The sequence below is a fragment of the Lepidochelys olivacea genome, assembly GCF_965140295.1.
Source record: "Lepidochelys olivacea isolate rLepOli2 genome assembly, chromosome: 8".
NCBI lineage: Eukaryota > Metazoa > Chordata > Testudines > Cheloniidae > Lepidochelys > Lepidochelys olivacea.
In genome coordinates this window covers 89020755-89046131 of record NC_140418.1, presented here as the reverse complement: position 1 = coordinate 89046131, position 25377 = coordinate 89020755, and the positions used below count along the sequence as shown (strand labels likewise).

The following is a 25377-nucleotide window of genomic DNA, read 5'->3' as shown; positions in this document are numbered from 1 at the left end:
TTCATATATAGCAAAGAATTTGTATCTTTGCTACCTTCAACATGCAGGGCTGTAACATACACATTTACATGTGTGGTGTAAGGAGGTGGGAAGCATGAGATTGTAATTAAAGTTATGTGTAAAGAAGATGGTGCTACAGTAGGGCCAGTCTTCAAGGCAGCTCTACCTTCACCTCACCCAAACTGCGAGCTAAGGCCTGGTCTAGGCTACACAGGGTGACCTCAGGTAGCTTACATGGACCTAATTGTACCAATATACACACTACAGCCTTGCTTCTGAAGATGTAAGTGTCCTACTACACCAACAATAACTCCACCTCCACCAGAGGCTTGCAGGAGTAATCAATTATTTTTTGTCAAGATATAGTCAAGGTCTAGACTCCTTAGGGTAGATGATAAAGAAACAACGATAAGTAAATAAAAAGATTTGGGGGTCCATTCAAAGACAGCTGGCGGTCTGGCTTTGGCCTGTGGTCTGTCTCTTGACCACCCCTGCGGCATAGGACTTATGTCAGTGTAGTTAGGATGACCCAGTGTCTCTGTAGATACTCCCTTCCTTACATCAGCTGTTGGCTGTCTTGTCAATTTCACAGCTCCAGCAGAGCCCTGAAAGTGATAAGAAAGCCAGGCTCAGGGCTCCCGCAGCCAGGCTGCTGCTGGGTCTCCACTCCAAGCCAGGCTGCCACCCCAGCTCACAGCTTGGGCTGCCGGCCCATCTGGGCTCACTGCTAGGAGCCCTACTGCCCGCAGGGGCCCTGGCTTCATGCTGGGAGCCTGGCTGCTGACTGGACTCTGGGTGGGAATCTTCCTGCGGGAGGCAAGAAGCCCCAGGCTGGGATGTGAAGGCGCGAATCCAGGGGGCAGCTGGGGTCCCCGGGGAGCTGAGAGTCCTGGCGGTTCCTTGCAGCAGGAGAAGGCCGGGAGGGAGCCCGCCAGCCAGCCACAGAGCACGGCGGCCCCTGCCAGGGCTCCACGGGCGCCCTTCCGCGCCCGACAGACCCTCTCGCCGAGGGCGTCGCCGTGTCCAGGGCCCGGACGAGCGCAGCCCGGGCTGGAGCCCTGTGCCTGCTACGCCGCGCCGCGGCCTGCGGAGAGAAACTGGGGAGCGGGAAGGGAGACGGCGCGGGGCCCGGCTCTCCTTGCCCGCGCGCCAAAGGGGAGCGCGGCTGGGCGCTCACGGTCACTGCGCCCCCGCCCCGAACCTCCCCGGGCCGGGCCGCGCCGCAGGGTGTGTGTGTGGCGGGTCACTCCAGAAGCCCCGCCCCCTCCCCCTGCTGCCATCCAATCAGAAGCAGAAGGGGGCGAGCCGAGCCGGCCTGGATAGAACCCGGCTCGCGCACGCTGCCCCCGCCCCGCTGGCCGCGGTGAGCCCCTCTCCGCGCCGTCTGGGCCGGGCGCAGGGTGGGAGCCGCCCCCGGCAGACGAGGGGGGGCGTGTTTGGCCGTAACCTTGGAAACCAGCCGCCGCCGCCGCTTCTTTGGCAAGGGGCACTTCGGCTGCGGGTGGGGGTGAGTGCGGGGCTGGGTCGGGGGCGGTTCGGCGGAGGGGAGCTGGGGGTGTGGCCGGGTTAGCTGGCGTGGGGCGTGCCGCTGGGTGGGATGCAGGGCCGTGGGAGTGGGCTGACATCTTCTCCGCAAACTCAAAACAGAGGTATCATTTTCTAGTCAATGATGCCCCAGTTCAGTTGTTTCTGGTAGGGTACGTGGAACAGACGTTAGGCCAAGGGTTACCAGTAAAATCTCCTTTGGACCGATCAGTTTTCGACAGCGCACAGAGCTCCGTAGACTTGGTTTGCTAAAATATGTAGACTGTTGCTACAGCCACCTGTCTGTTTCAGGGTCTCCATCATTCTGTATAAATTCTCAGATTTAATAGGCATGTCGGACACAGCTAAGGATAAGGCAGCGCGCCTGTTAAAGAAACGAGGCAGCGTATCCTCTCTAAGCAGCCATGAAGTCAGAGCAAAAGAAATCCTTGGAAAAAACAAAGAGTAAGTAATTTTTCTAATTTGGATTATAAAATAATGTAAGGAAAATGTTGCCTTGAGAAATAAAAAGGGTAATGGATGAGGGGATGCTTTGAATCTAGTGCTTTGAATACTAGATTCTAGCCTCTAGTGCTTCTGAAGCACTATGAGAAAGCTTCTTTACATGGTAATTACAAAGGAAAAATGTTCTGTCATTCAAGCATCACTGTAAGAGTGCTTTTTCTCCTCATGATTACTTCACTAAATCTGAGGAACCCATAAATGTTCGGGACCCCTTTAGTCTAAACCAACAGTCATAAGCAACAAATTTAATGTTGGTTGATGTGATTGTTTTGGGGATTACTTGAAGAGGAACTAGTTCTTGGTCATGGTAAAGGTCCATCCTTAGTCCCATGTCTCATCTTGAGAGGCCCAACAAGCTGCTTAATGATCTGGCTCCAATCCAGCAAAACACTTTAAGGATACGAGTAGTCCCACTGAAGTCAGTAGGATTACTCACATTCTAAAGTTAAGCAAGTGCTTAAATGTTTGGATCAGGGCCTGCATGCTGAGATCAAGCCCATGGAGAGTACCCATTTTAAAATGTTCATTGTAACTGGGTGACTTCTTGTTTTTGCCTGGGTGAGGGAGGAACTTCTTAGAGGCTTAAATTCTTTATTTTAAAGATATTCATGTTTATAGCTCCCTCTTAAAAACCTTTCCCTCTACCACCTTTAAAGGGAAGGGAAAAGTTCATATTTGGGATATCACTCTTCTAATTAATCCTTTGGATGTGCATTCTGAGCACAGCTTCTGTTTTCAAAACTAATGTGCATTTAGGAAAAAAACAATTTGAATTTGCTATCTGTGACAGGTTGAGTAAAGCAAAACAATCGCTTTTAAACATTAATTTGGTTTTACTATAGCAAACACACTAATGAAGCCCAGAATTTAGAATGGATTTAGAATTTAGAATGCAGTGTTTCTCCAGTCACTTTCATAAATGCATCTGATGGCTGCTAGATTACATCTGATGGCATCTGTCGGAGATTGAACCAGGAACCTCCAGAGCAAAAATCATGAACTCAAGGGTGGAGGCTATAACAACTCATATCCCCCATGGATTGGCACAGAGGGGAAGCAATAACACATTTGCTAGTGGGTTCCATTTGGAACCAGAAGGTAGATTTCATCGGACTCCTTGTGAAATATTCTAGAGTATTCCTTTTTTAGGGGACATCTCAGTCCACAGACTTGTTTGGCAGTAGTTTGGATGCAAAGAAGAATGACAAACTATTTACCAAAATTATATTTTGTAAAGCTGTAGTTTAAGGTGAATTTTGCCTGTTTCTTATACTGCACCCAATTCTGTGGTATCAGAGTTCCTATCAGATTGATTTTTACTTATCTCCATCCCACTCCCCCACCATCCTACTTAAAATTGAGTAGTTGGCCACCGAGCTGCTTCTAAATTCTGGGCTTCATTACTGTATTTCTGTTATAGTAAAACCAAATTAAAGTTTAAAAGTTATCATTTTGCTTTACTCTGCTCAACCCCATGCAGCTAGAAAATTCATTTTTTTTTCTTAAATGCACATTACTTTCCAAAACAGAAGCTCTGTTTTGAATGCAGTTTGGCAAATTAATGCATTATGTTCTTTGAAAACAGTTAACTTTACAAGAAAGAGCAGATATTTTGCTTCCACTACTCTTTAGTGTTTAACTGGGTGTGATGATGTGTCCCACTGAATGGCAGCATATTTCTTGAGTGCCTAATGTCCTGAGAAAAGGCATTCTTAACTGGTCCCATTTTGACATAAATAAGTCCAAAAATTATTTTAACATTTTCTGAGAGAAAAAGCTGTGTGTCTGTACCATCTAAAATTTTGCAATTTATTTTTATCAACATAGTTTTCAATATACACTCATTTATACAGTCACTTTTTGAATTATTTTTAGCTCCATGAGTACAGTGTCTTATATGGATGAACCTGGCCATGATATTCCTCGTCTTGCCATTCAATTGGAGAACACTTATCAGCTGGGTATGGAAACTTCCTCCTCCATCTCACACTAAAAAAAATAAGCTCAATACAGGTGATTGGGTGAAATTTAATAGTCTGTGATATATTTGTTAAATTAATTGCTCTGATGATCCCTTCTGGTCTTAAACGCTATGAATCCAAAATGTAAACTGTATAACTCAGATATTGCCTAAATGGGGAAACAGTCAAAATGTAGTCAGTTTTGAAAAGAATTCAAACTACTGTCATTTCTATTAATACATTTGCCCCTGAGTCCTCTTTACCAGTTTTTGTGGTTTTACAATCACCTCTCCCTGTTCTTAAAAAACAAAAACCACCACATCACACCTTCCCTTGCTGTGTAAAAAACCTACAGGGGAAAAACACTGAAATAGACTAGATGCCAAAATGCAGTTAAATGCATCAAGTTATCAAATTAACAATCTAAAATTCAGAGAAAAATGTTTTTCTCTAAACTTTCAGTTATTATAATATTAGGTGCAATCTGGAACAATTGTAAGCTGAAAATTTTCAGGGAGAAGTGGGATTTTGAAGTTGATAGTTTCTCTTTAAGATAACTTTCTTTCATCAAGAGTGCTTCTCTTAATTTGTACACTGGGAGGCATAGTAATTTATCTGTTTAATTTATTTATATTGAGGTAATACTAAGGGCTCCAGATCAGGGCCACTCTGTGGTAGGTACTGTACAAACTCATAACAAAAAGACTGTCCCTGCCCAAAATTGTTATGGTCATAATGGCTCCCAATAAAATAGCTTTATCATAATAGAGTCTCAGCACGAGAGAATATTGGGGATCAACATTTGTCTTAGTTTAGAATCGACAACCGCATGATGTATATTTTGACTGAAAACAAAATTTATTTGTCTAAAGTTTGGCGTGTGTAAGGTACTACTAATCCAGATAATAGCAAGAAAAGGAGTTTATCCTTTTTGGCCAAAGGTATAGGAGCAATCAGTTTACAGCATGGTAGATGGATAAAGCTTGTCCACTTCATGTCCTTAGAGCTGGGTGGAAAACAGTTTTCCCATCCCAGTAAGATATTTGAGATTTTAAAAAAAAATCCCATTTTGAATTGGGACAAAAAATTGCAACCTTGAAAGCTTTCATGAATTGATAAACCAAAAAAGATTTCAGTTTAGGTCAAAATTTTGTTTTGATAATTTCAAATTGTTTGTTAAATTTCAACACCTTTTCATTTTTAATCTTTTACTTCTTTTTTGATTCCCATCCATCAGCTCAACAGCAATGATGCACTAAATGAAGTCTTTTCTCCACTTTCTATCTTGAACAAAGCTATGAAGCTGGTACATCTTTAAACATTTTTGTTCTGTCATCCTTCATTGCATTTATCCAATGCATCCTCGGTCTTCCTCTTTCTAGTTCCATGCACGCTGGTATTTATTGCCATGTATGGTATCCTTTCTGAGTCCATTCTTGATGTGTGCAGACCATCACAGTTGTTTTTCTTGAGTCTTCTGTACTTGTTATATCATGCCCTAGCTGTTTTCTTCTCCATTTTTCATTTTCTGCCGTTTTGAAGCTCAATATTCCTCTCAGCCAGTTCATTTCTAAGTGTAAAATCTTTTGTCCTTCAGATTTCCTCATATACCAGCATTCCAATCTGTATAGCAAGTGTCAGCATGACCATTGTCTCATATACGTTGAGTTTTGTTTTTATCAAAAAATCTTTAGCCTTCCAGATCTTTCAGTTTTTCAAATGCAGTAGTGGCTAGTCCAATTCTTGTTTTTATGTCATCTTCACAATTCCCATTCTCTGATACTCTTTCCCATTCTACCTTGTCAGTTATTCTCTGTAAATCCTCCTTAGTCAATTCTGGGAGGTCCATGTCATGTGTGAATCTAAGACTCCTCCCTTTTCGTCTTTCAGTGCTACAGCCATTACTGCTTCCAGTACCAAGTAAAACAAATCTGGTGATAGCATGCACTCCTGTTCTCGTTCTGAACCATTCCATCAATTTCTTGTCTCTTCTCACTGCACTCATTGATTTTCTGTAGATGTTTTCTATCTGCTTGATCAATTTTGGGGGGCTGCTATACGTTGTCATAACTTGCCATAACCCTTTCTGCTAAATGAAAAGCCTCTTTGAAGTCTATACAGTTGTAGTAACAGGTTCGGTTGTGTTCTGTGTATTTCTTTAATATTTGTTTTATCACAAATAACTGATCTGTTGCACTTCGATCTGGTCTAAATCCAGCCTGTTCCTCCGCAAGTGCCATTTCCTCCTCTTTCTCTTCTCTAACCTCTTGGGTGAATGCTTTCCCTGGTGCTATTTTATTGTAACTAACTTAAATGTTTCAAAACGGGAAACTGCAAATTTTCGTTTCTAACATTTGAAACAGAACATTTGATTAATTTTGAAACTTCTTGTTTGAGTCAAGAAACTTACTGAAACTGACCTTTTCCTGCAAACGGTTTCAGTGAGGACTAATCAAAATATTTCAGTGGGAAGATGGTTTGCTGAAAAATTCCTGACTAGCTGTACATGGCCCACTTGTAGATCTTGCAAATTATCTTCCTGTAAGGCAATCTTTTCTACTGAGACTTATGCATAAGAATGTACTTAGAACACTTTATAGGACCAAACAAGTGTACGTTTCTGCCACACAACTGCGTGATCCACAACCACATTTTCCCAAGGAGATGATAGAGTACGATTGAACTTCGAGGCAAATGAGCTATTCTGCTGCCTATAGTACTTCCAATACTTTGAAGGGTATTACATCCCCATTCAACAGATTTCAGCATGCAAGAGGTATAACAACCTGTAGGTATTTTTTGTGTGCCTTAGTTGGTTAACATCAAAAAACACTCAGAGACTATGGAAAAGAGGTTAAAAAAACCTTAGATCAAAATAAACCCAAAAAGGAATTGTGGGGAAGGGGTCACAAGGTTATTGTAGGGACAGTTGGGGTACTGCTGCCCTTACTTCTGGGCTGCTGCTGGCGACGGCGCTGCCTTCAGAGCTGGACAGCTGGCCAGGAGCCCAGCTCTGAAGGCAGAACCACAGCCAGCAGCAGCGCAGAGGTAAGGAAGGCATGGTATGGTATTGCCACCTTTACTTCTGCACTGCTGCCTGTAGAGCTGGGCCCTTAATCAGCAGCTGCCACTCTCCAGCTGCCCAGCTTTGAAGGCAGAAGTGCAAAACTAAGGGTGGCATGGTACGGTATTGCCACCCCTTACTTCTGCACTGCTGCTGGCAGGACGCTGCCTTCAGAGATGGGCGTCTGGCTAACAGGTGCCGCTCTCCAGCTGCCCACCTCTGAAGGCAGCACAGAAGTAAGGATGGCAATACCATGACCCTCCTAAAATAACCTTCTGACCCCCATCCCCCACAACTCCCTTTTGAGTCAGGACCCCCAGTTTGAGAAACGCTGGTCTCCCCTGTGAAATCTGTATAGTACAGGGTAAAAGCACACACAAGACCAAATTTTATTGTGGGAGACCAAATAGCATGGTCCGTGATGCATTTTTCATGGCTGTGAATTTGGTAGGGCCCTAGTCTTAGCATTTGTTTCAAGTGATTGTTAGCAGATCACAACTAGCCATATATTTGCTCTCCAATTAGAGAGATCCATTGATATCTTACATTGTCATTCTTGTTTTACATGTCAGTTTAATATTTTGGTAAAAATTCTGGAGGGGAATGAGAACAAACAAGGAATCTCATTAAAAATTCCCAAAGTGCTACAAACCTTAACTTGTTTATACTTAATTTCCTGGTAAATCTATTACAAACTTGTAGTTAAAGAGAAAAAATATGATTTTGAAGGTGCTTTATTTTAATTTGTCGGTGAATTGATATTCTTGAAATGCAATATTGTAATAGCACTGGCTAGAACCAGAGATGTTGTGCAAAGTTAAACAAAGCACCTCAGTCTTGATCTTTAGCATCCCTCCTGTTTCAATTCTGGGTCTCTTTTAAATAGATTTAACCCCATACTGAATTGTGTGGTAGCTTTATAATATGAGATCATAAAAATATTTTTAGTTTCCACCTGATCCAGGGTTTGAATTCAGGTCTCCAGAGAGACATCTAACTAGTGTACTAGTTCACTGTTCTAGTTAACCCCCTTTCTTTGGTCATTTTGATTAGTCGGGTTAAAAAAGCAGTTTACAATGTGTGTTCAGTTATTCTCAACATGGACTTATAAATTAAAGCACTATAAAATATCTACATATACCAGGTCCTGCAAAACGTTTTCCTGTGGTCACAGTAAATAATATTTTGAAGGATGTGCTGACTAATTATCTTCAAGAAGAAAAATATGAAGCAGAGCTATGCAGACAAATGACAAAGACCATCTCTGAGGTATAAAAAATAAATTATTAGTACAATTAGGCTTTTTAAGTAAACTATGGATCAGATTCACCCCCTTCTCAAATCCATGCATTGAGGGGTCTTTCATGCACAGTCTCCCCAGTTTCTCTGGTAGACCTTTTTCTGTATGTCTGGGGTATGCACTGGGGAGGGGAAGATGATTTGTCAGGCTTGTGACAAGTGGGTGGGCCAGAGACTGCATATCATCCTTCTTCTGGTCCTCAAAATTTACCCAGAAAATGGAACAGTCCCAGGCTGTTGTAACTTTTGTGCATAGCCCCCTGGATGGTCACAGGGACTCCTGTGGCCAATGGGGAGTGGTTCCATTTAACTTGTCCTCCCAAGGAACCATGTGAGTGGGCATTAGGTGTACCAGAGGCAATGTGGGAGAATTTTGCTAGCTCTCCTTCTGTGGATCCCCAGCCAGATTTTGGGATAGGCAAACCCTGTACCCCTGACAGAAAAATGCCTCCAATCTTTTTCCTTTTAAAATCTCCTTTCCTTGGCTTTTCATGTCAGAAGAGACAATATTAGTAAGTAGAAAATAGGGCTTAGGAAAATTTAAACGAGTGAACTAAAGGTTTGAAGTTAAAATCTATTAAATCCCTGTGTGGATGCTCTCATTTACAAGTTAAGTGGCCTCAGTTCACTGTAGCTTAATCCTCCAGAAACAACCAAAATAGCCCCTTAGTGATACTTCTGCATTTGTGCTGTTGCAAATTCTGCTTGGTAACACATGTGCAAGTCTTCAGTGAGTTTGTTTAGGTGTACTAGAGTGGAACTTGGGTATCATCAACAGATTTGTTTGAGAGAGAATAGCATGTGCAACTTATTCTTTTAGCAAAGATGGATCTGTAAAGCTAACAGAAGTAAAAGGCAGTAAAAACTTGTGTGTTTGGGTATTTTTGTTTGGTTGGTGTTATACATTTTAGTCAACATAACAGATCATCTCCATATGTATATTCAGTTAAGAGTGAAGGTGCCATCTTTTTCATAGACAGTTTTCATATTTGAACTGTGCTTTGCTCTCTCTAACTAATCAAGAAGATGCCACCACTTTTTAGAATGCAACTCCTGAAGTTAATCCTTTGGGGATATGGCATTTCCAAGAACTGATATCACTATCATCAGTGTTGAAAATACTGATTCATTGGTGCTGTAACCTCAGTCTGACATATTCCACCCTCTAATGGTACTGGAATACTTACAGGATGATGTTGCAGGTCTATAGTTAGGTGATTACCAACAAGATTCTTGAAAATGTTTAGTAATACTATACATAACATGTTTATACTTATTGTATCAATGCAGTGATTTTTACCTGTGAACCTACTGTAGAAAGAATAATTTATCTGAACATGTTTCTCTGTTATAGGTTATTAAGGCTCGGGTAAAAGACCTTATGATACCAAGGTACAAAATTATTGTGATTGTACATATTGGACAACTAAATGAACAGAGCATGCGAATTGGAAGCAGATGCGTTTGGGATCCTGCAAGTGATACATTTTCATCGTATGTTTTCAAAAATACCTCACTATTTGCTCTTGCAAATGTCTATGCTGTTTATTTTGAATAATGAAAAGCTCTAGTTTATTAGTGGAAGAAAAATATCTAACTTATCGTGTTTATATTGTAGAAAAACTGTTAGAAGACAGGTTTCAGTGGTAGCCGTGTTAGTCTGTATCAGCAAAAAAAATGAGGCGTCCTTGTGACACCTTAGAGACTAACAAATTTATTTGGGCATAAGCTTTCTTGGGCTAGAACCCACTTCATCAGATGTATGAAGTAAAAGATACAGGAGCAGGTATAAATACATGAAAGGATGTGGGTTGCTTTACCAAGTGTTAGGTCAGTCTAATGAGATAAATCAATTAACAGCAGGATACCAAGGGAGGAGAAATAACTTTTGAAATGGTAAGAGAGTGGCCCATTACAGACAGTTGACAAGAAGGTGTGACTAACAGTACGGGAAAAATTAGTGTTGGGGAAATTAAGTTTAGGTTTTGTAATGACCCAGCCACTCCCAGTCTTTATTCAGGCCTAATCTGATGGTATCTAGTTTGCAAATTAATTCCAGTTCTGCAGCTTCACATTGGAGTCTGTTTTAGAAGGTTTTTTTGTTGAAGAATTGCCACTTTGAGGTCTGTTATTGAGTGACCAGAGAGATTGAAGTGTTCTCCTACTGGTTTTTGAATGTTATGATTCCTGATGTCAGATTTGTGTCCATTTATTCTTTTGCGTAGAGACTGTCTGGTTTGGCCAATGTACATGGCAGAGGGGCATTGCTGGCACATGATGGCATATATCACATTGGTAGATGTGCAGGTGAACGAGCCCTGGATGGTGTGGCTGATGTCGTTAGGTCCTCTGATGGTGTCCCCTGAATAGATATGTGGACAGAGTTGGCACCAGGGTTTGTAGCATGGTTTGTTCCCTGGGTTGGTGTTTTTGTTGTATGGTATGTAGTTGCTGGTGAGTATTTGCTTCACGTTGGGGGCTGTCTGTAAGCGAGGACTGGCTTGTCTCCCAAGGTCTGTGAGAGTGAGGGGTTGTCCTTCAGGATAGGTTGTAGATCTTTGATGATGCACTGGAGAGGTTTTAGTTGGGGGCTGTAGGTGATAGCTAGTGGCGTTCTGTTACTTTCTTTGTTGGGCCTGTCTTGTAGTAGGTGACTTCTGGGTACTCTTCTGGCTCTGTCAGTCTGTTTCTTTGCTTCACCAATGAAGTCTGTAATGGGCCACTCTCTTACCACTTCAAAAGTTATTTCTCCTCCCTTGGTATCCTGCTGTTAATTGATTTATCTCATTAGACTGACCTAACACTTGGTTAAGCAACCCACATCCTTTCATGTACTTATACCTGCTCCTGTATCTTTTACTTCATACATCTGATGAAGTGGGTTCTAGCCCATAAAAGCTTATGCCCCAAAAAATTTGTTCCTCTCTAAGGTGCCACAAGGACTCCTCGTTTGTTTTTTTTCTTTTGTTAGAAGACAGTCAGCTTACATTTGTTTTAAAAAGGGTGAAATAAGCCTTTCAGTGGTAAATGTAATAATCATGCACACTTAAACCATTTTCTACTCTTGCTACTTTCCACAGGAAATGATTCATACTAAAATGACATTTTGCAGTTGATTCTAATTGTTCTTTAGAACCACATATCACTGTATTAGCTTGTATCATTATTTGTTTTTGTTTTTCAATGAGAGGATTTTGGCTCTTAACTAGTAAGCTCTGAGGAAAATCTAGATAAATATCATGACAGATAATAACAGTTCATTATGTTTAGAAATGTTTTATTGGACTGTAAGCAGCAATGTGTCTAATCTGTGGTATGTATATGAAATTCCATTTCTATTTTACTTATAATAAAATCAATTAGTTAAAACTGCACTGTGCAAGAGTTGGAATTAATGTTTTTAATTAAGGTGGTTTTATTTCTTTATAGTTTCTGGATTAATACAGAAATCCTGTTAAATCCTTGTCTACTCACCTTTATCTTTTAGGCTGTGTTTACACTACAGACCTTACAGTGGCACAGCTACAGCCATACCAGCCATGCCACTGTTAGGTCTCCTCTGTGTAGCCATTCTATGCCGGCAGGAGAGAGCTCTCCTAGTGGCGTAATTAAGCCACCCACAACAAGCAACGTTCGCTATGTGGGCAGGAGAGCCTTTCCTGCCGACATAGCGCTGTCCACACCAGCACTCTTGCCGGTGAAACTTATGTCAGTCAGGGGTGTTTGTTTTTTTTCACACCCCTGACCAAGAAAAGGTTTACCAACAAAAGTGGTAGTGTCGACAAAGCCTTAGTTTCATAAAAGGCTTAAACTGTGCTATCTGTTTTGCTCCTTGTCATTTGTATACCTACAAATACACACCTTGAAAACAGTTGATAAATTACCCAGAAAAATTGAGATGACAACTTCAGAATAGAAGAGGAAACACTTTTGTTTAAATTGCATAAGAAATTTGACATATTGCCAGATACCATTTTCTGCTCAGATGTACCAAGTGATTTTTAATTGTTACATCAGGGTACCACTAAGGCAGAGCATGAGGTCATTTTAAATGCTGAAACCAGAATATATAGATATTAGGGATATGTGCTGCTTGGATTCACTTATGGAATCCCCATTGATACAAAAAGAGTTGTGGACAAAGATGGAATTTATACCTCATACAAAACCCTTCATATTACATTTCTTTGGGCTAGGTTCCAAACTTCTGGTATAGGGAGATACAGCCTCCTTGCACCATAAAACCCTTTTCTTTTGGCTCTTGGGGACTCTTCCTGAAGGGTAGCAGGAGATGCTTCCACCTCAGGGTAACTTTACCTCACAGAGAATATTGAATTGGCACACTCCCCAAAGTCATCACAATACCTTCTTCCCAGTGAGCACTGCCTATTCTCCTTCCTCTTCTCTGACAAGTCCTTATAAACTGGCATACATTCTGGGTGAAGCTATCTTTGTCCTCAAATATTTGTGTCCTCCTTTCTCCCCCGCCCTCCAACCAAATAAATCGTATGAGAGTACTCTTGTATTACAGATGAGTCTGAACTCTCTTATATACTTCTCTGAATCTAACATAGCGTGGTACAATAAATCCCCTTTTTATTTATTATTGGATGCATGTGCTGTCAGGGAGGTGCTCTTAGAATGTTCTTTGTGTAGTATTTGGAAGCCAGAATGTTGCAGTTTAGAACCTCTAGCTATTCTTGCTAAGTCCTGTAATATTTGGTTTTGTATTACTTTAAACTCTTTCTTTTCTATTTGAAGAAATGTGGAGGAGGGGGGAGAAAAGTAGGAAATGAAGTTATAGGAATTAACACTGTCTGATCCCTGATAATGCTATCCAGATCTATGTCATAAGAGCTCTGATAAACTAGCTCTTAGGCACAGGGAGTTGTGGAGCACAGAATCCAGTGGAGGTCATTTGGATGCATGTTTTCACACCCCTAACCCCCAAGTAGCTGGGTAAGGCCCAATTACTTTGTTTGATTTTGCAGGGGTGGGGTTGTGACTGGCTTCTACTTAATGGCTTCTACTTAATATGTTTACATCAGTAACACAAGTTTATATCTTATTATATCTTCAGACATAGAAATAATACCTGCAAACAAATAGGATGAACACACTCAGTAGATTATAAGCTTTGTAATGATAACTTACAAGAGACCTTTTGCATAAAGCATATTCCAGTTACATCATATTCACATTCATAAGCATATTTTCATAAAGCATATGGAGTGCAACCTCACAGGGTTGTGGGAGGAGGAGGGGAGAAATGGCCTTATATGGTATGCAGGTCAATTTCACTTGATTAAGTCCACCTTCCACACAGCTTGCATTTTAGATCTGTGCACTTCAGAGACCTGTGGATATATTGAATGGATTAGATCATATTCATGCACATATCACTCCCATAATAAGCTTACCCAAGAATTTTCATGGAAGATCACAATATATCATGATTCCAAGCAGGTCTGTTTGGGTTTTAATTTTATAGTAGAAAGAAAATATGTAGAACATAGGTTTTAAATTAAGTGACTTTCTAAAGCATCAAAAATAAATCTCTCTTGGCATTTGAGAAAAATTGAGCTGGTTTCTATTTGTTTTTATACATAGAGCCATGTGGGTTTATAGTTAATGTTCTATCAGAAGTAGCTATGGTTTAGCAAAAGTGAAAATAGCACAGCCGCATCTGTAATATGAACCAACCGGTTTTAATGTTAAATAAATATAGCTTTACAACATAAAAAAAATCATATACTGCAGTTATATTTAACTGTGTGTGTGTGTGTATATATATATATATATATCCCACTACCCAGATATGGCAGGGGATTCAGTTTTATCTTGTAGTAGAGTGTCCAGGCCCTAACTTTTACAGCACTGAAATGTCTTGTTGCTTAACTAGCTGATGTACCTTACTCCATGGATCATTTGCTTTTTTTGAGGCTTTCATCTCCTTTTTCTATAAGATGAAGCAGAGGTGTTTCCAAAAGATGGTAAATATCTGGTAAAAAAAAAAAGCCTCTAAGACTTCTGTAGAACTAGGGTTCTCAACCAGGGGTATACATACCCCTGGGGATACACAGAGGTCTTTCAGGGGTACTCAACTAATCTAGGTCAGTGTTTCTCAACCTGGGGTGTCCAGACCCCCTGGGGGGGGTCATTGGATGGGTTTAGGGGGATTGCAAGTGCAGGGCTTGCCTTAGGGGGTGGCAAGCAGGGTAATCACCTGGGGCCCAATGCCACAAAGGGCCCCGCAAAGCCAAGTTACATGCTTCAGCCCCGCTGCCTTGGAGCTCAGGCTTCAGACAAGGCTCACAAGTAGTAAAAGGAAAAGGACCTAGGGGTGACAGTGGACGAGAAGCTGGATATGAGTTAGCAGTGTGCCCTTGTTGCCAAGAAGGCCAATGGCATTTTGGGATGTATAAGTAGGGGCATAGCGAGCAGATCGAGGGACGTGATCGTTCCCCTCTATTCGACATTGGTGAGGCCTCATCTGGAGTACTGTGTCCAGTTTTGGGCCCCACACTTCAAGAAGGATGTGGATAAATTGGAGAGAGTCCAGCGAAGGGCAACAAAAATGATTAGGGGACTGGAACACATGAGTTATGAGGAGAGGCTGAGGGAGCTGGGATTGTTTAGCCTGCAGAAGAGAAGAATGAGGGGGGATTTGATAGCTGCTTTCAACTACCTGAAAGGGGGTTCCAAAGAGGATGGCTCTAGACTGTTCTCAATGGCAGCAGATGACAGAACGAGGAGTAATGGTCTCAAGTTGCAGTGGGGGAGGTTTAGATTGGATATTAGGAAAAACTTTTTCACTAAGAGGGTGGTGAAACACTGGAATGCGTTACCTAGGGAGGTGGTAGAATCTCCTTCCTTAGAGGTTTTTAAGGTCAGGCTTGACAAAGCCCTGGCTGGGATGATTTAACTGGGAATTGGTCCTGCTTTGAGCAGGGGGTTGGACTAGATGACCTTCTGGGGTCCCTTCCAACCCTGATATTCTATGATTCTAAGTGAAAAACAGGCTCAAATATCGCACTGAAATGTAAGTAAAATATTGATATTCCCATCGACTTAGTTTATAATTTATATGGTGAAAATGAGAAAGTAAGCAATTTTTAAGTAATAGTGTGCTGCAACTTTGGTATTTTGATGTCTGATTTTGTAAGTAGTCTTTAAGTGAGGTGAAACTTGGGGGTATGCAAGACAAATCAGACGTCTTAAAGGGGTACAGTAGTCTGGAAAGGTTGAGAACCATTGCTGTAGAAGATCTAAGGTAAGTACTAATTTTCTTACATATATGAATATTTAATCTTGGGCCGATCACTGCTAATACTGTAAAGGAAAAATATCTAATATTTGATTATTATAAATGTATACTTCTAGATCTCTTCTGCATTGCAGCATTAGGTTTACTACTTAATCTTTAATACAAGTTTTTTATGTTCTGAACTTCTCCTTGGCACTATCTATTTAAAATGGGTTGTTCAATGTGTTTTGTTTTTGAAAACACTAGATAGAAAAGCAGATGAGGTTTAATAAACCTCACCTCATTCTTATCCCTTTGCAGAACTTGTTCCAAGTGAAAGCCGTTTGGCCTCAGTGGAGCCCTGCAATTTGGCTCAATTCCTCTTTCTGTGCTCAGGAGAGTTTTGCTGCAAGAATAGCACAGATGTTACAGATCAAGGGCAGTGACTGAATCAACCATTGTGCCATATTGTCACAATTTAACGTCAGGATTGTCTGCTTGTCAACACTCCCCTGGTCCAACTACAACACAATTTAAAAATTGAAGGTGGCTGGAACCCCTCCTGGTTTCCTTATAACTGGGCAAAAGCTTTGAACAGTCTTAAGGCTTTGGCCTGGTTATGGGGGCATGAGGAGGTACCATCCATGCTACAAAATTTAATTGTGTTACAACCAGGTCTTCTGACTGGGTTATATTTCTAGCACCAATGGTGCCTATCTAGCTCCCCAGAGAAGCACTGTTTTTTCTTCTATGTTGGAGCTATCCTGAGAGCCCAGCTGGTCCAGGGAGTTAGAGCTGTCTGTACCTTATCTCCAATAGCCCAGTCAGAGCACAGAAGTTAAGGCTGCCCCCACAGCTTATAAACTAGTTCTCCTACCATAATCTTAAATCAAAATGTCCTCAGAGTAAAATTTCAACAGCACAAGTATCTTAGGAGCCTGAGTCTAATTTTCAAAAGCGACTTAAGCACTTCAAAGCTTAAGTCTCTTTGAAAGTCAATGGGAATTGGGTTATGTCCACACTTCAAACAGTCCAAACAGCTGGGTCAACCTAACATTTTAGTGTAGACCTGGCCATAGGTTCTTAAATGCCTAAGTCACTTTTGAAAATTAGATTCAGGCTCCTAAGCCACTTGAGTACTTTTGAAAAACTTTACGCCAGATCTAATGAACTTCAGGGCAAACTGCCAGCCACCTTTTGTTTATTCAAGGAATTTGAAAGTGGGAGAGACTTGGGAAGCTGGTGAATTGCTGGAGAGGGAGGGTAATTCTTGCTTTTTGTTTGCTTGGCCTGCTGGTTTGGGTCATACTGGAGGATATAGCTGTGGTCTCATTGCAGTGGAGGGGTTTTGATACGTATTTTTAAGTAATATCCAAAATGCTTAGAGCTTTTGGATAAATGTCCTTTTTTAAGGTGCATAAAGGTAAAAAAAATATTTTGACTCTGGGATCTTGGTTGAAGTCTGCCTCTAGTTACAAGAGGAAATGTACCTCCTTGAGCTCGGAACTGTATCTTCAAGCTCGCTGTAAGAGGGCAAAGTTGACCTTGTATCCAGAATTGACCTTGTGTAGACTTTATTTGGAGAACTATTGACACACCAACAGCTCACAATAAGATACAAGTATAAGGGCTACAAACCCTTATGCACAGGGCAAAAGCCAGCTATGAATTGATGGGGTTTTGAGGAAGTAACTTTGCTGATGGGCAGGTTATTCCATAATCATCCGTTATGAGAATTCTAGCAACTTTCTCTGAAGTTTCTGGTACTGGCCATTTCTGGAGACTGAACAATGGACTAGATGGATCACTGGTCTGATCTGATATTTCAAGTCTGATGTTGCACGTGGGTGCTTGAATCCAAGTTTCGTTCTGATACCCATATTGTAAAGGCATTATGGATATGTCTACACTACGAAATTAGGTCGAATTTATAGAAGTCGGTTTTTTAGAAATCTTTTTTATATAGTCGATTGTGTGTGTCCCCACACAAAATGCTCTAAGTGCATTAACTCGGCGGAGTGCTTCCGAGGCTAGCATCAACTTCCGGAGTGTTGCACTGTGGGTAGCTATCCCACAGTTCCCGCAGTCTCCGCTGCCCATTGGGATTCTGGGTTGAGATCCCAATGCCCGATGGGGCAAAAAACATTGTCGCAAGTGGTTCTGGGTACATGTTAGCAGGCCCTTCCTCCCTCCCTCCCTCTGTGAAAACAATGGCAGACAATCGTTTTGCGCCTTTTTTCCTGAGTTACCTGTGCAGACGCCATACCACGACAAGCATGGAGCCCGCTCAGCTCACTGTCACCGTATGTCTCCTGGGTGCTGGCAGACGTGGTACTGCATTGCTACACAGCAGCAGCAACCCCTTGCCTTGTGGCAGCAGATGGTGCAATAGGCCTGAAAACCATCCTCATTGTGTCCAAGGTGTTCCTGGCCGCCTCGGGTCAGGAGCACCTGAGCAGACATGGGTGCAGGGACTAAATCAGGTCATTCTCTTTAGTCCTGCAGGCAGTCCTATTGTACCTCTTTTGGAGAGCAGGCAGGAGATGAGGATGGCTTGCAGTCCTACTGTACCATCTGCTGCCAGCCAAAGATGTAAAAGATAGATGGAGTGGATCAAAACAAGAAATAGACCAGATTTGTTTTGTATTCATTTGCTCCTCCCTCCTTCCTTCCCTCCCTCTGTGAAATCAATGGCTGACAATCGTTTTGGTGAGGTCTGTCAGGGGCACCTTGAAAACTTTAATGGAGATTCAGTCCTGTGTGAAATACCAGAGGGAGGGATAGCTTAGTGGGTTGAGCATTGGCCTGCTAAACCCAGGGTTTTGAGTTCAATCCTTGAGGGGGCCATTCTGTGTGACAGTTGTTTTTGTTTCTCCTTGATGTAAAGCCACCCCCTTTGTTGATTTTAATTCCCTGTAAGTCAACCCTGTAAGCCATGTCGTCAGTCGCCCCTCCCTCCGTCAGAGCAACGGCAGACTATCATTCCGTGCCTTTTTTCTGTGCAGATGCCATACCATGGCAAGCATGGAGCCTGCTCGGATCACTTTGGCAATTAGGAGCACATTAAATACCACGCGCATTATCCAGCAGTATATGCAGCACCAGAACCTGCAAAGCGAAACTAGGCGAGTAGGCGACATCAGCGCGGTGACAAGAGTGGTGAGGACATGGACAAAGACTTCTCTCAAAGCATGGGCCCTGGCAATGCGGGCATCATGGTGCTAATGGGGCAGGTTCATGCGGCGGGAAACAAGCACAGACTGGTAGGACCTCATAGTGTTGCAGGTCTGGGACGATTCCCAGTGGCTGCGAAACTTTCGCATGCGTAAGGGCACTTTCATGGAACTTTGTGACTTGCTTTCCCCTGCCCTGGAGCGCATGAATACCAAGATGAGAGCAGCCCTCACAGTTGAGAAGTGAGTGGCGATAGCCCTGTGGAAGCTTGCAATGCCAGACAGCTACCGGTCAGTCGGGAATCAATTTGGAATGGGCAAATCTACTGTGGGGGCTGCTGTGATGCAAGTAGCCAATGCAATCAAAGATCTGCTGATATCAAGGGTAGTGACCCTGGGAAATTTGCAGGTCATAATGGATGGCTTTGCTGCAATGGGATTCCCTAACTGTGGTGGGGCCATAGACGGAACCCATATCCCTATCTTGGCACCGGAGCACCAACCCGGTGAATACATAAACCGCAAGGGGTACTTTTCAATAGTCCTGCAAGCACTGGTGGATCACAAGGGACATTTCACCAACATCAACGTGGGATGGCCAGGAAAGGTACATGACGCTCGCATCTTCAGGAACTCTGGTCTGTTTCAAAAGCTGCAGGAAGGGACTTTATTCCCAGACCAGAAAATAACTGTTGGGGATGTTGAAATGCCTATAGTTATCTTTGGGGACCCAGCCTACCCCTTAATGCCCTGGCTCATGAAGCCGTACCCAGGCAGCCTGGACAGTAGTCAGGAGCTGTTCAACTACAGGCTGAGCAAGTGCAGAATGGTGGTAGAATGTCATGACAGGGTCAGGCCAGATGGCTATAGGAGAGTAATAGAAGGCAGATATATTAGCCCCAGGCTCAATAGGTCCCTTTTCCCTGGGTAAGGTAACAGGGAAGATTCCAGAACAATCAGGAACCTTCTGGAGACAATTAAGACAGGCTGATGAGAACACCTGCAGCCAATCAAGAAGCTGCTAGAATCAATTAAGGAAGGCTAATCGGGGCACCTGGGTTTTAAACAGGAGCTCACTTCAGTTTATGGTGTGTGTGTGAGGAGCTGAGAGTGAGAACACGGACTGTTGGAGGACTGAGGTGTACAAGCATTATCAGACAGGATGAGGTGAGGATAAAGAAGGTGTTGGGAGGAGGCCATGGGGAAGTAGCCCAGGGAGTTGTAGCTGTCGCACAGCTGTTCCAGGAGGCACTCTAGACAGCTGCATTCCACAGGCTGGGCTGGAACCCGGAGTAGAGGGCGGGCCCGGGTTTCCCCCAAATCCTCCCAACTCCTGGTCAGACACAGGAGGAGTCGACCTGGACTGTGGGTTTAGAAAAATGGCCAAGCTGAGGGCTCCGTGAAGCTCCAAGGCGAGCAAATCCGCCAATAAGCGCAAGACCTACCAAGGTAGAGCAGGAACTTTGTCACAATGTGCATTTGGATGTTTAAAAGTGCGCTGGCGCAGTTTACTGACTCAGTTAGACCTTAGCGAAACCAATATTCCCACTGTTATTACTGCTTGCTGTGCGCTCCACAATATCTGTGAGAGTAAGGGGGAGACGTTTATGGCGGGGTGGGAGGTTGAGGCAAATCATCTGGCTGCTGGTTACGCGCAGCCAGACACCAGGGCGGTTAGAAGAGCACAGGAGGGTGCGGTGCACATCAGAGAAGCTTTGAAAACCAGTTTCATGACTGGCCAGGCTACAGTGTGAAAGTTCTGTTTGTTTCTCCTTGATGATACCCCCCACCCCTTGGTTCACTCTACTTCCCTGTAAGTAACCATCCTCCCCTCCTCCCTTCGATCACCACTTGCAGAGGTAATAAAGTCATTGTTGCTTCACATTCTTGCATTCTTTATTAATTCATCACACAAATAGGGGGATAACTGCCAAGGTAGCCTGGGAGGGCTGGTGGAGGAGAGAAGCACAGGGAGGGCTGGTGGAGGAGGGAAGGACAAGGCCACAAGGACTTTAAAAGTTTAAAACTTTAATACTTATTGAATGCCAGCCTTCTGTTGCTTGGGCAATCCTCTGGGGTGGAGTGGCTATGTGGCCGGAGGCCCCCCCACTGCGTTCTTGGGCATCTGGGTGAGCAGGCTATGGAACTTGGGGAGGAGAGCGGTTGGTTACACAGGGGCTGTAGCAGCGGTCTGTGCTCCAGGCTGCTTTTCCTGCAGCTCAACCATATGCCGGAGCATATTAGTTTGATCCTCCAGCAGCCTCAGCATTGAATCCTGCCTCCTCTCGTCATGCTGCCGCCACCTTTCAGCTTCAGCCCTCTCTTCAGCCCACCACTTACTCTCTTCAGCCCACTATCTCTCCTCCTGGTCATTTTGTGCTTTCCTGCACTCTGACATTGTCTGCTTGCATGCATTCGTCTGTGTCTTGTCAGTGTGGGAGAACAACGTGAGCTCAGAGAACATTTCATCGTAAGTGCATTTTTTTTGCCTTCTAATCTTCACTAGCCTCTGGGAAGGAGAAGATCCTGTGATCCTTGAAACACGTGCAGCTGGTGGAGAAAAAAAAAGGGACAGTGGTATTTTAAAAAGACACATTTTATAGAACAATGGGTACACTCTTTCACAGTAAACCTTGCTGTTAACATTACATACATAGCACATGTGCTTTCGTTTCAAGGTCGCATTTTGCCTCCCCCCACCATGTGGCTAGCCCCTCACCCCTCCCCGTGGCTAACAGCGGGGAACATTTCTGTTCAGCCACAGGCAAGCAGCCCAGCAGGAACGGCACCTCTGAATGTCCCCTTAAGAAAAGCACCCTATTTCAACGAGGTGACCATGAATGATATCAATCTCCTGAGGATAACACAGAGAGATAAAGAACGGTTCCAGGTCCAGGGTGAGAAACAGTTCCTGTCTGTTGGGAAAACCGGTTTCTCCGCTTGCTTGCTGTGAGCTATCTACAACTTCATCATCATCATCTTCCTTATCCCCAAAACCTGCTTCCGTGTTGCCTGCATCTCCATTGAAGGAGTCAAACAACACGGTAGTGGTGGCTGAAGCCCCTAAAATGGCATGCAGCTCATCATAGAAGCGGCATGTTTGGGGCTCTGACCCAGAGCAGCTGTTTGCCTCTCTGGTTTTCTGGTAGGCTTGCCTCAGCTCCCTAAGTTTCACGCGGCACTGCTTTGGGTCCCTGTTATGGTCTCTGTCCTTCATGCCCTGAGAGATTTTGACAAAGGTTTTGGCATTTCGAAAACTGGAACGGAGTTCTGATAGCACGGTTTCCTCTCCCCATACAGCGATCAGATCCCGTACCTCCCGTTCAGTCCATGCCGGAGCTCTTTTGCGATTCTGGGACTCCATCATGGTCACCTCTGCTGATGAGCTCTGCACTCATCTGCAGCTTGCCACGCTGGCCAAACAGGAAATTGAAATTCAAAAGTTTGCGGGCTTTTTCCTGTCTACCTGGCCAGTGCATCTGAGTTGAGAGTGTTGTCCAGAGCGGTCACAATGAAGCACTCTGGGATAGCTCCCGGAGGCCAATACCATCTAATTGCATCCACAGTACCCCAAATTCGACCCGGCAAGGCCGATTTCAGCGCTAATCCCCTTGTCGGGGGTGGAGTAAGGAAATCGATTTTAAGAGTCCTTTAAGTTGAAAAAATGGGCTTCGTTGTGTGGACGGGCGCAGGGTTAAATTGATTAATGCTGCTAAATTCGACATCAACTCCTAGTGTAGACCAGGGCTAAGATTTTGATCTCCGAGTGATGCTATTAGCTATGTATACCCCCACCTTTGTAATCCTGCTGGGGGTGTTCATAAGTGAGAAAGCACAATGAGAAACATACATGGTACATTGCACACTTTATTAAAATTTAGCCACAAAAACTGAAACTAGTACAATAATTGGACAGGGGAAAATATTAGCCCATGTGGTTTGAAATTTAACTATTTAAAATATGTTAAATGCCTTGTACAAAGAGCTGAGCAATTATCACAAAAAGGCATTTCAAAGCTGCTTTGCATTATACTCTTTAAAATTTAACCTTTAATTCTCGGTGTGATACAGAAAATAAAGCTAATATTCAAGAAACACAATTGTAATAGTCTAGTTTCAGACAGCTACATGTTGTGATTATTTTAATGTATTAAAGCTATTGGATATAATCCGTCCAGCATCTGATACATTTTAGCACAGTGAACTTATATCTCTTTCGCTGCAGCCGATGCTGCAGCAGGATGTAGAAAGTAGCGAAACCACTTCCCGCCTTTTTTGTATAGACTTTTGCCTGGTTCCTCTTAAGTCTCTCTCAGGCTGGGGTTTGATGTTAAGGGTTTCTTCCCTCATGGGTTCTGGATTCTGAATGCCATATTCCAAGGGTTCTGTTGAATCACTGTTTCCATGTGGCAAATGCAGGTGCCTCTCTCTGTCTTCTGATAAAAATTAGAAACAAACTAAAATTAGAGGGCATAGAATCCTTAGTGTAGACTTTCAGCTCTAATAGAAAAGATAAATTAGCCTTCACCAAAGAAACCAAAAGGTCAAAGGTATTCTCACCTCATTCTGGTTCATTGTGCATGTCTATTGTGGTCTGAATGATTAGGATTTACCTGATCATTAACATTTATTTCACCAGAATTGTACTGAAACAGATGTCTGAGAATTAAAGAACCTATTAATATTCCATTAAAGAATCTGTAATTCTTTTACAGCTTGTCTGTGCAACTGTTTAAGTGAGGACAACAAATCTGTTATCTGTTGGTGCAGTTGTTTTGGTGGCTGAAACTAACTGTACATTTGTTTTGAAGTACTAACAGTGCCGCTTCATTCTGACAATTACTTTTAAAATCAACATCCTGTACTATGACAGGGCAATGGTTCTCAGACTAGGGCCGCCGCTTATTCAGGGAAAGCCCCTGGCGGGCCGGGCCGGTTTGTTTACCTGCTGCTTTCCGCAGGTTTGGCTGATTGCGGCTCCCACTGGCTGCGGTTCTCTGCTCCAGGCCAATGGGGACAGCGGGGAGCAGCACAGGCCAAGGGACATGCTGGCCGCCCTTCCTGAAGCCCCCATTGGCCTGAAGCGGCGAACCGTGGCCAGTATCTGCGATTGGCCGAACCTGTGGACGCAGCAGGTAAACAAACCGGCCTGGCCCGCCAGGGGCTTTCCCTGAACAAGTGGCAGCCCTAGTCTGAGAATCACTGTGGTAAGGTACATTCCTTCCTGCAGTTCAAGTGCCATTGCTTTGTGTATCAGATATGAATAGTTCCAAGATTTTCAAAAAATTATACCCTAGTATTGCAAATTGTTTCTCAGCTGTTTGTAATTCAGGTGCATTTTAAGGAATATTTTGAAGCTCTCAATACAATGTGGTGCGCTCTTGAAAAAAGAGAATAAGGATCATAAAGTACAGCAACATCCACTCCTTGCCTAATACAGAGTTAAGTGATTTCCCCATTTGGCCAGTTCTCTAAAATATTTTGCAGAAGTATTTCTAGCCAAACTTTTTTCTCTGCATGCAGCCATGAGCTTCAAGCTTTCACTAGTGTAAGAGTTTCAATGAAAATAGATGCTTGACTGGAAAACATTAAATACATAGAATGGTTTCCTAAAACTAAACTCACTTATTTAATCCTTTATAATTAAGGTCCCAAATTTTGAGTCCAAATCACTAGCAATGCATATTACATGGGTATGACTTTAATGTATATTGCTGAATTTTCTGAAACTTCCCAGTAATTTGCAAATTAGTTTGTACTGTAAAACATCTTGGGAGAAAGCCATGCCTCTTGAAGACAATGGCAAAACTTCTATTCACTTCAAAGGTGGCAGGATTTTCCCCCCTTGACATAAAAACTAGGGTTGAGAATTTCAAAACTAAGTGTTTAGCACATAGTTGGCTTGAAAATCTCAAGCTAGATCCTTTTTTATTTAAAAAAACAAACCTAAGCTAGGTAAGTTTCAGAGAAACATAGTGCAAAGTTGTACAATTTCACTTCCTTGTCTGAAAGAAAGCTCCCACAATACCGACTCAAGAAATACATTTCATGGAGATAAAAGAAACTAAGCATCCAATTGTGCCCTTATAGGCATCCAGGTGACACCACCCCCTGTGAATTCAGTTAGATTTGTGAATGCATATGAGGGAAGAAGTGAGCCAACTGCACATAACCCAGCACTTACCAAATAGATCTTTTGGATCATCAGTCAGATGCCTTCTCCATCGGGATCCCCCACACGTGAAGACAACAGCTCTTATGAAGTCTCTCCCACAAAGCTTCATATAATTCCCTTCACCTTTTACGTCAGAGACTGCTATCAGGAGAGAGATTAAAACCAAACCCAGGATTGCACCCTTCATTTTGCAGAACTAACACCTGTTGGATCAGAATTCAGTGGAGAAGAAAGAGGGCCAGCAAAGCCAAATCTGAGGATTCTGCTGAATCCAGCCTATTTATATACAATATCCATTGACTCTATAGGGCAAGGGCAATTTTCATGAGGCTTTAATGTTTGTCAAGCATGTGAGTTAATCAGCTGTTTCTGGTAACATTTTAAGTGCTTTAGGATTTCCACTTGGATTC

At 43.0% G+C, this 25377-nt stretch overlaps 2 protein-coding genes across 4 annotated transcripts; one reads left to right on the top strand and one right to left on the bottom strand.

The window, feature by feature from the left end:
- The first annotated feature begins 1298 nt into the window (after positions 1 to 1298).
- On the top strand, positions 1299 to 10151 carry DYNLT5 (dynein light chain Tctex-type family member 5). Of its 3 annotated transcripts, none has more exons than XM_084637943.1 (5): positions 1299 to 1363; positions 1866 to 1989; positions 3925 to 4010; positions 8219 to 8343; positions 9728 to 10151. In XM_084637943.1, exons 2-5 carry the CDS (start codon positions 1877 to 1879, stop codon positions 9929 to 9931), a joined length of 528 nt encoding a protein of 175 aa, XP_084494069.1. In that variant the 5' UTR covers positions 1299 to 1363; positions 1866 to 1876; the 3' UTR covers positions 9932 to 10151. The 3 variants fall into 3 exon arrangements, with proteins under 3 accessions (XP_084494069.1, XP_084494068.1, XP_084494070.1); XM_084637942.1 differs by having other exon boundaries at positions 1306 to 1507; XM_084637944.1 differs by lacking the exon at positions 1299 to 1363 and having other exon boundaries at positions 3925 to 4062.
- A 12832-nt stretch (positions 10152 to 22983) lies between these two features.
- Positions 22984 to 25076, bottom strand: INSL5 (insulin like 5; the record flags this gene model as incomplete). Its single annotated transcript, XM_084636633.1, has 2 exons — positions 22984 to 23228; positions 24977 to 25076. The coding sequence occupies 2 exons, from the start codon at positions 25074 to 25076 to the stop codon at positions 22984 to 22986; spliced, it is 345 nt and encodes a 114-aa protein (XP_084492759.1).
- Between the last annotated feature and the right edge of the window lie 301 nt (positions 25077 to 25377).

What these genes read in the sequence shown, in the direction of transcription:
- DYNLT5 (XM_084637943.1), top strand. Translation starts at nt 1,877, where the DNA reads ATGTCGGACACAGCTAAGGATAAGGCAGCGCGCCTGTTAAAGAAACGA. An exon ending in GGAGAACACTTATCAGCTGG is followed by an intron (nt 4,011 to 8,218) that starts GTATGGAAACTT and finishes TACATATACCAG; the next exon opens with GTCCTGCAAAACGTTTTCCT. An exon ending in TGACAAAGACCATCTCTGAG is followed by an intron (nt 8,344 to 9,727) that starts GTATAAAAAATA and finishes TCTCTGTTATAG; the next exon opens with GTTATTAAGGCTCGGGTAAA.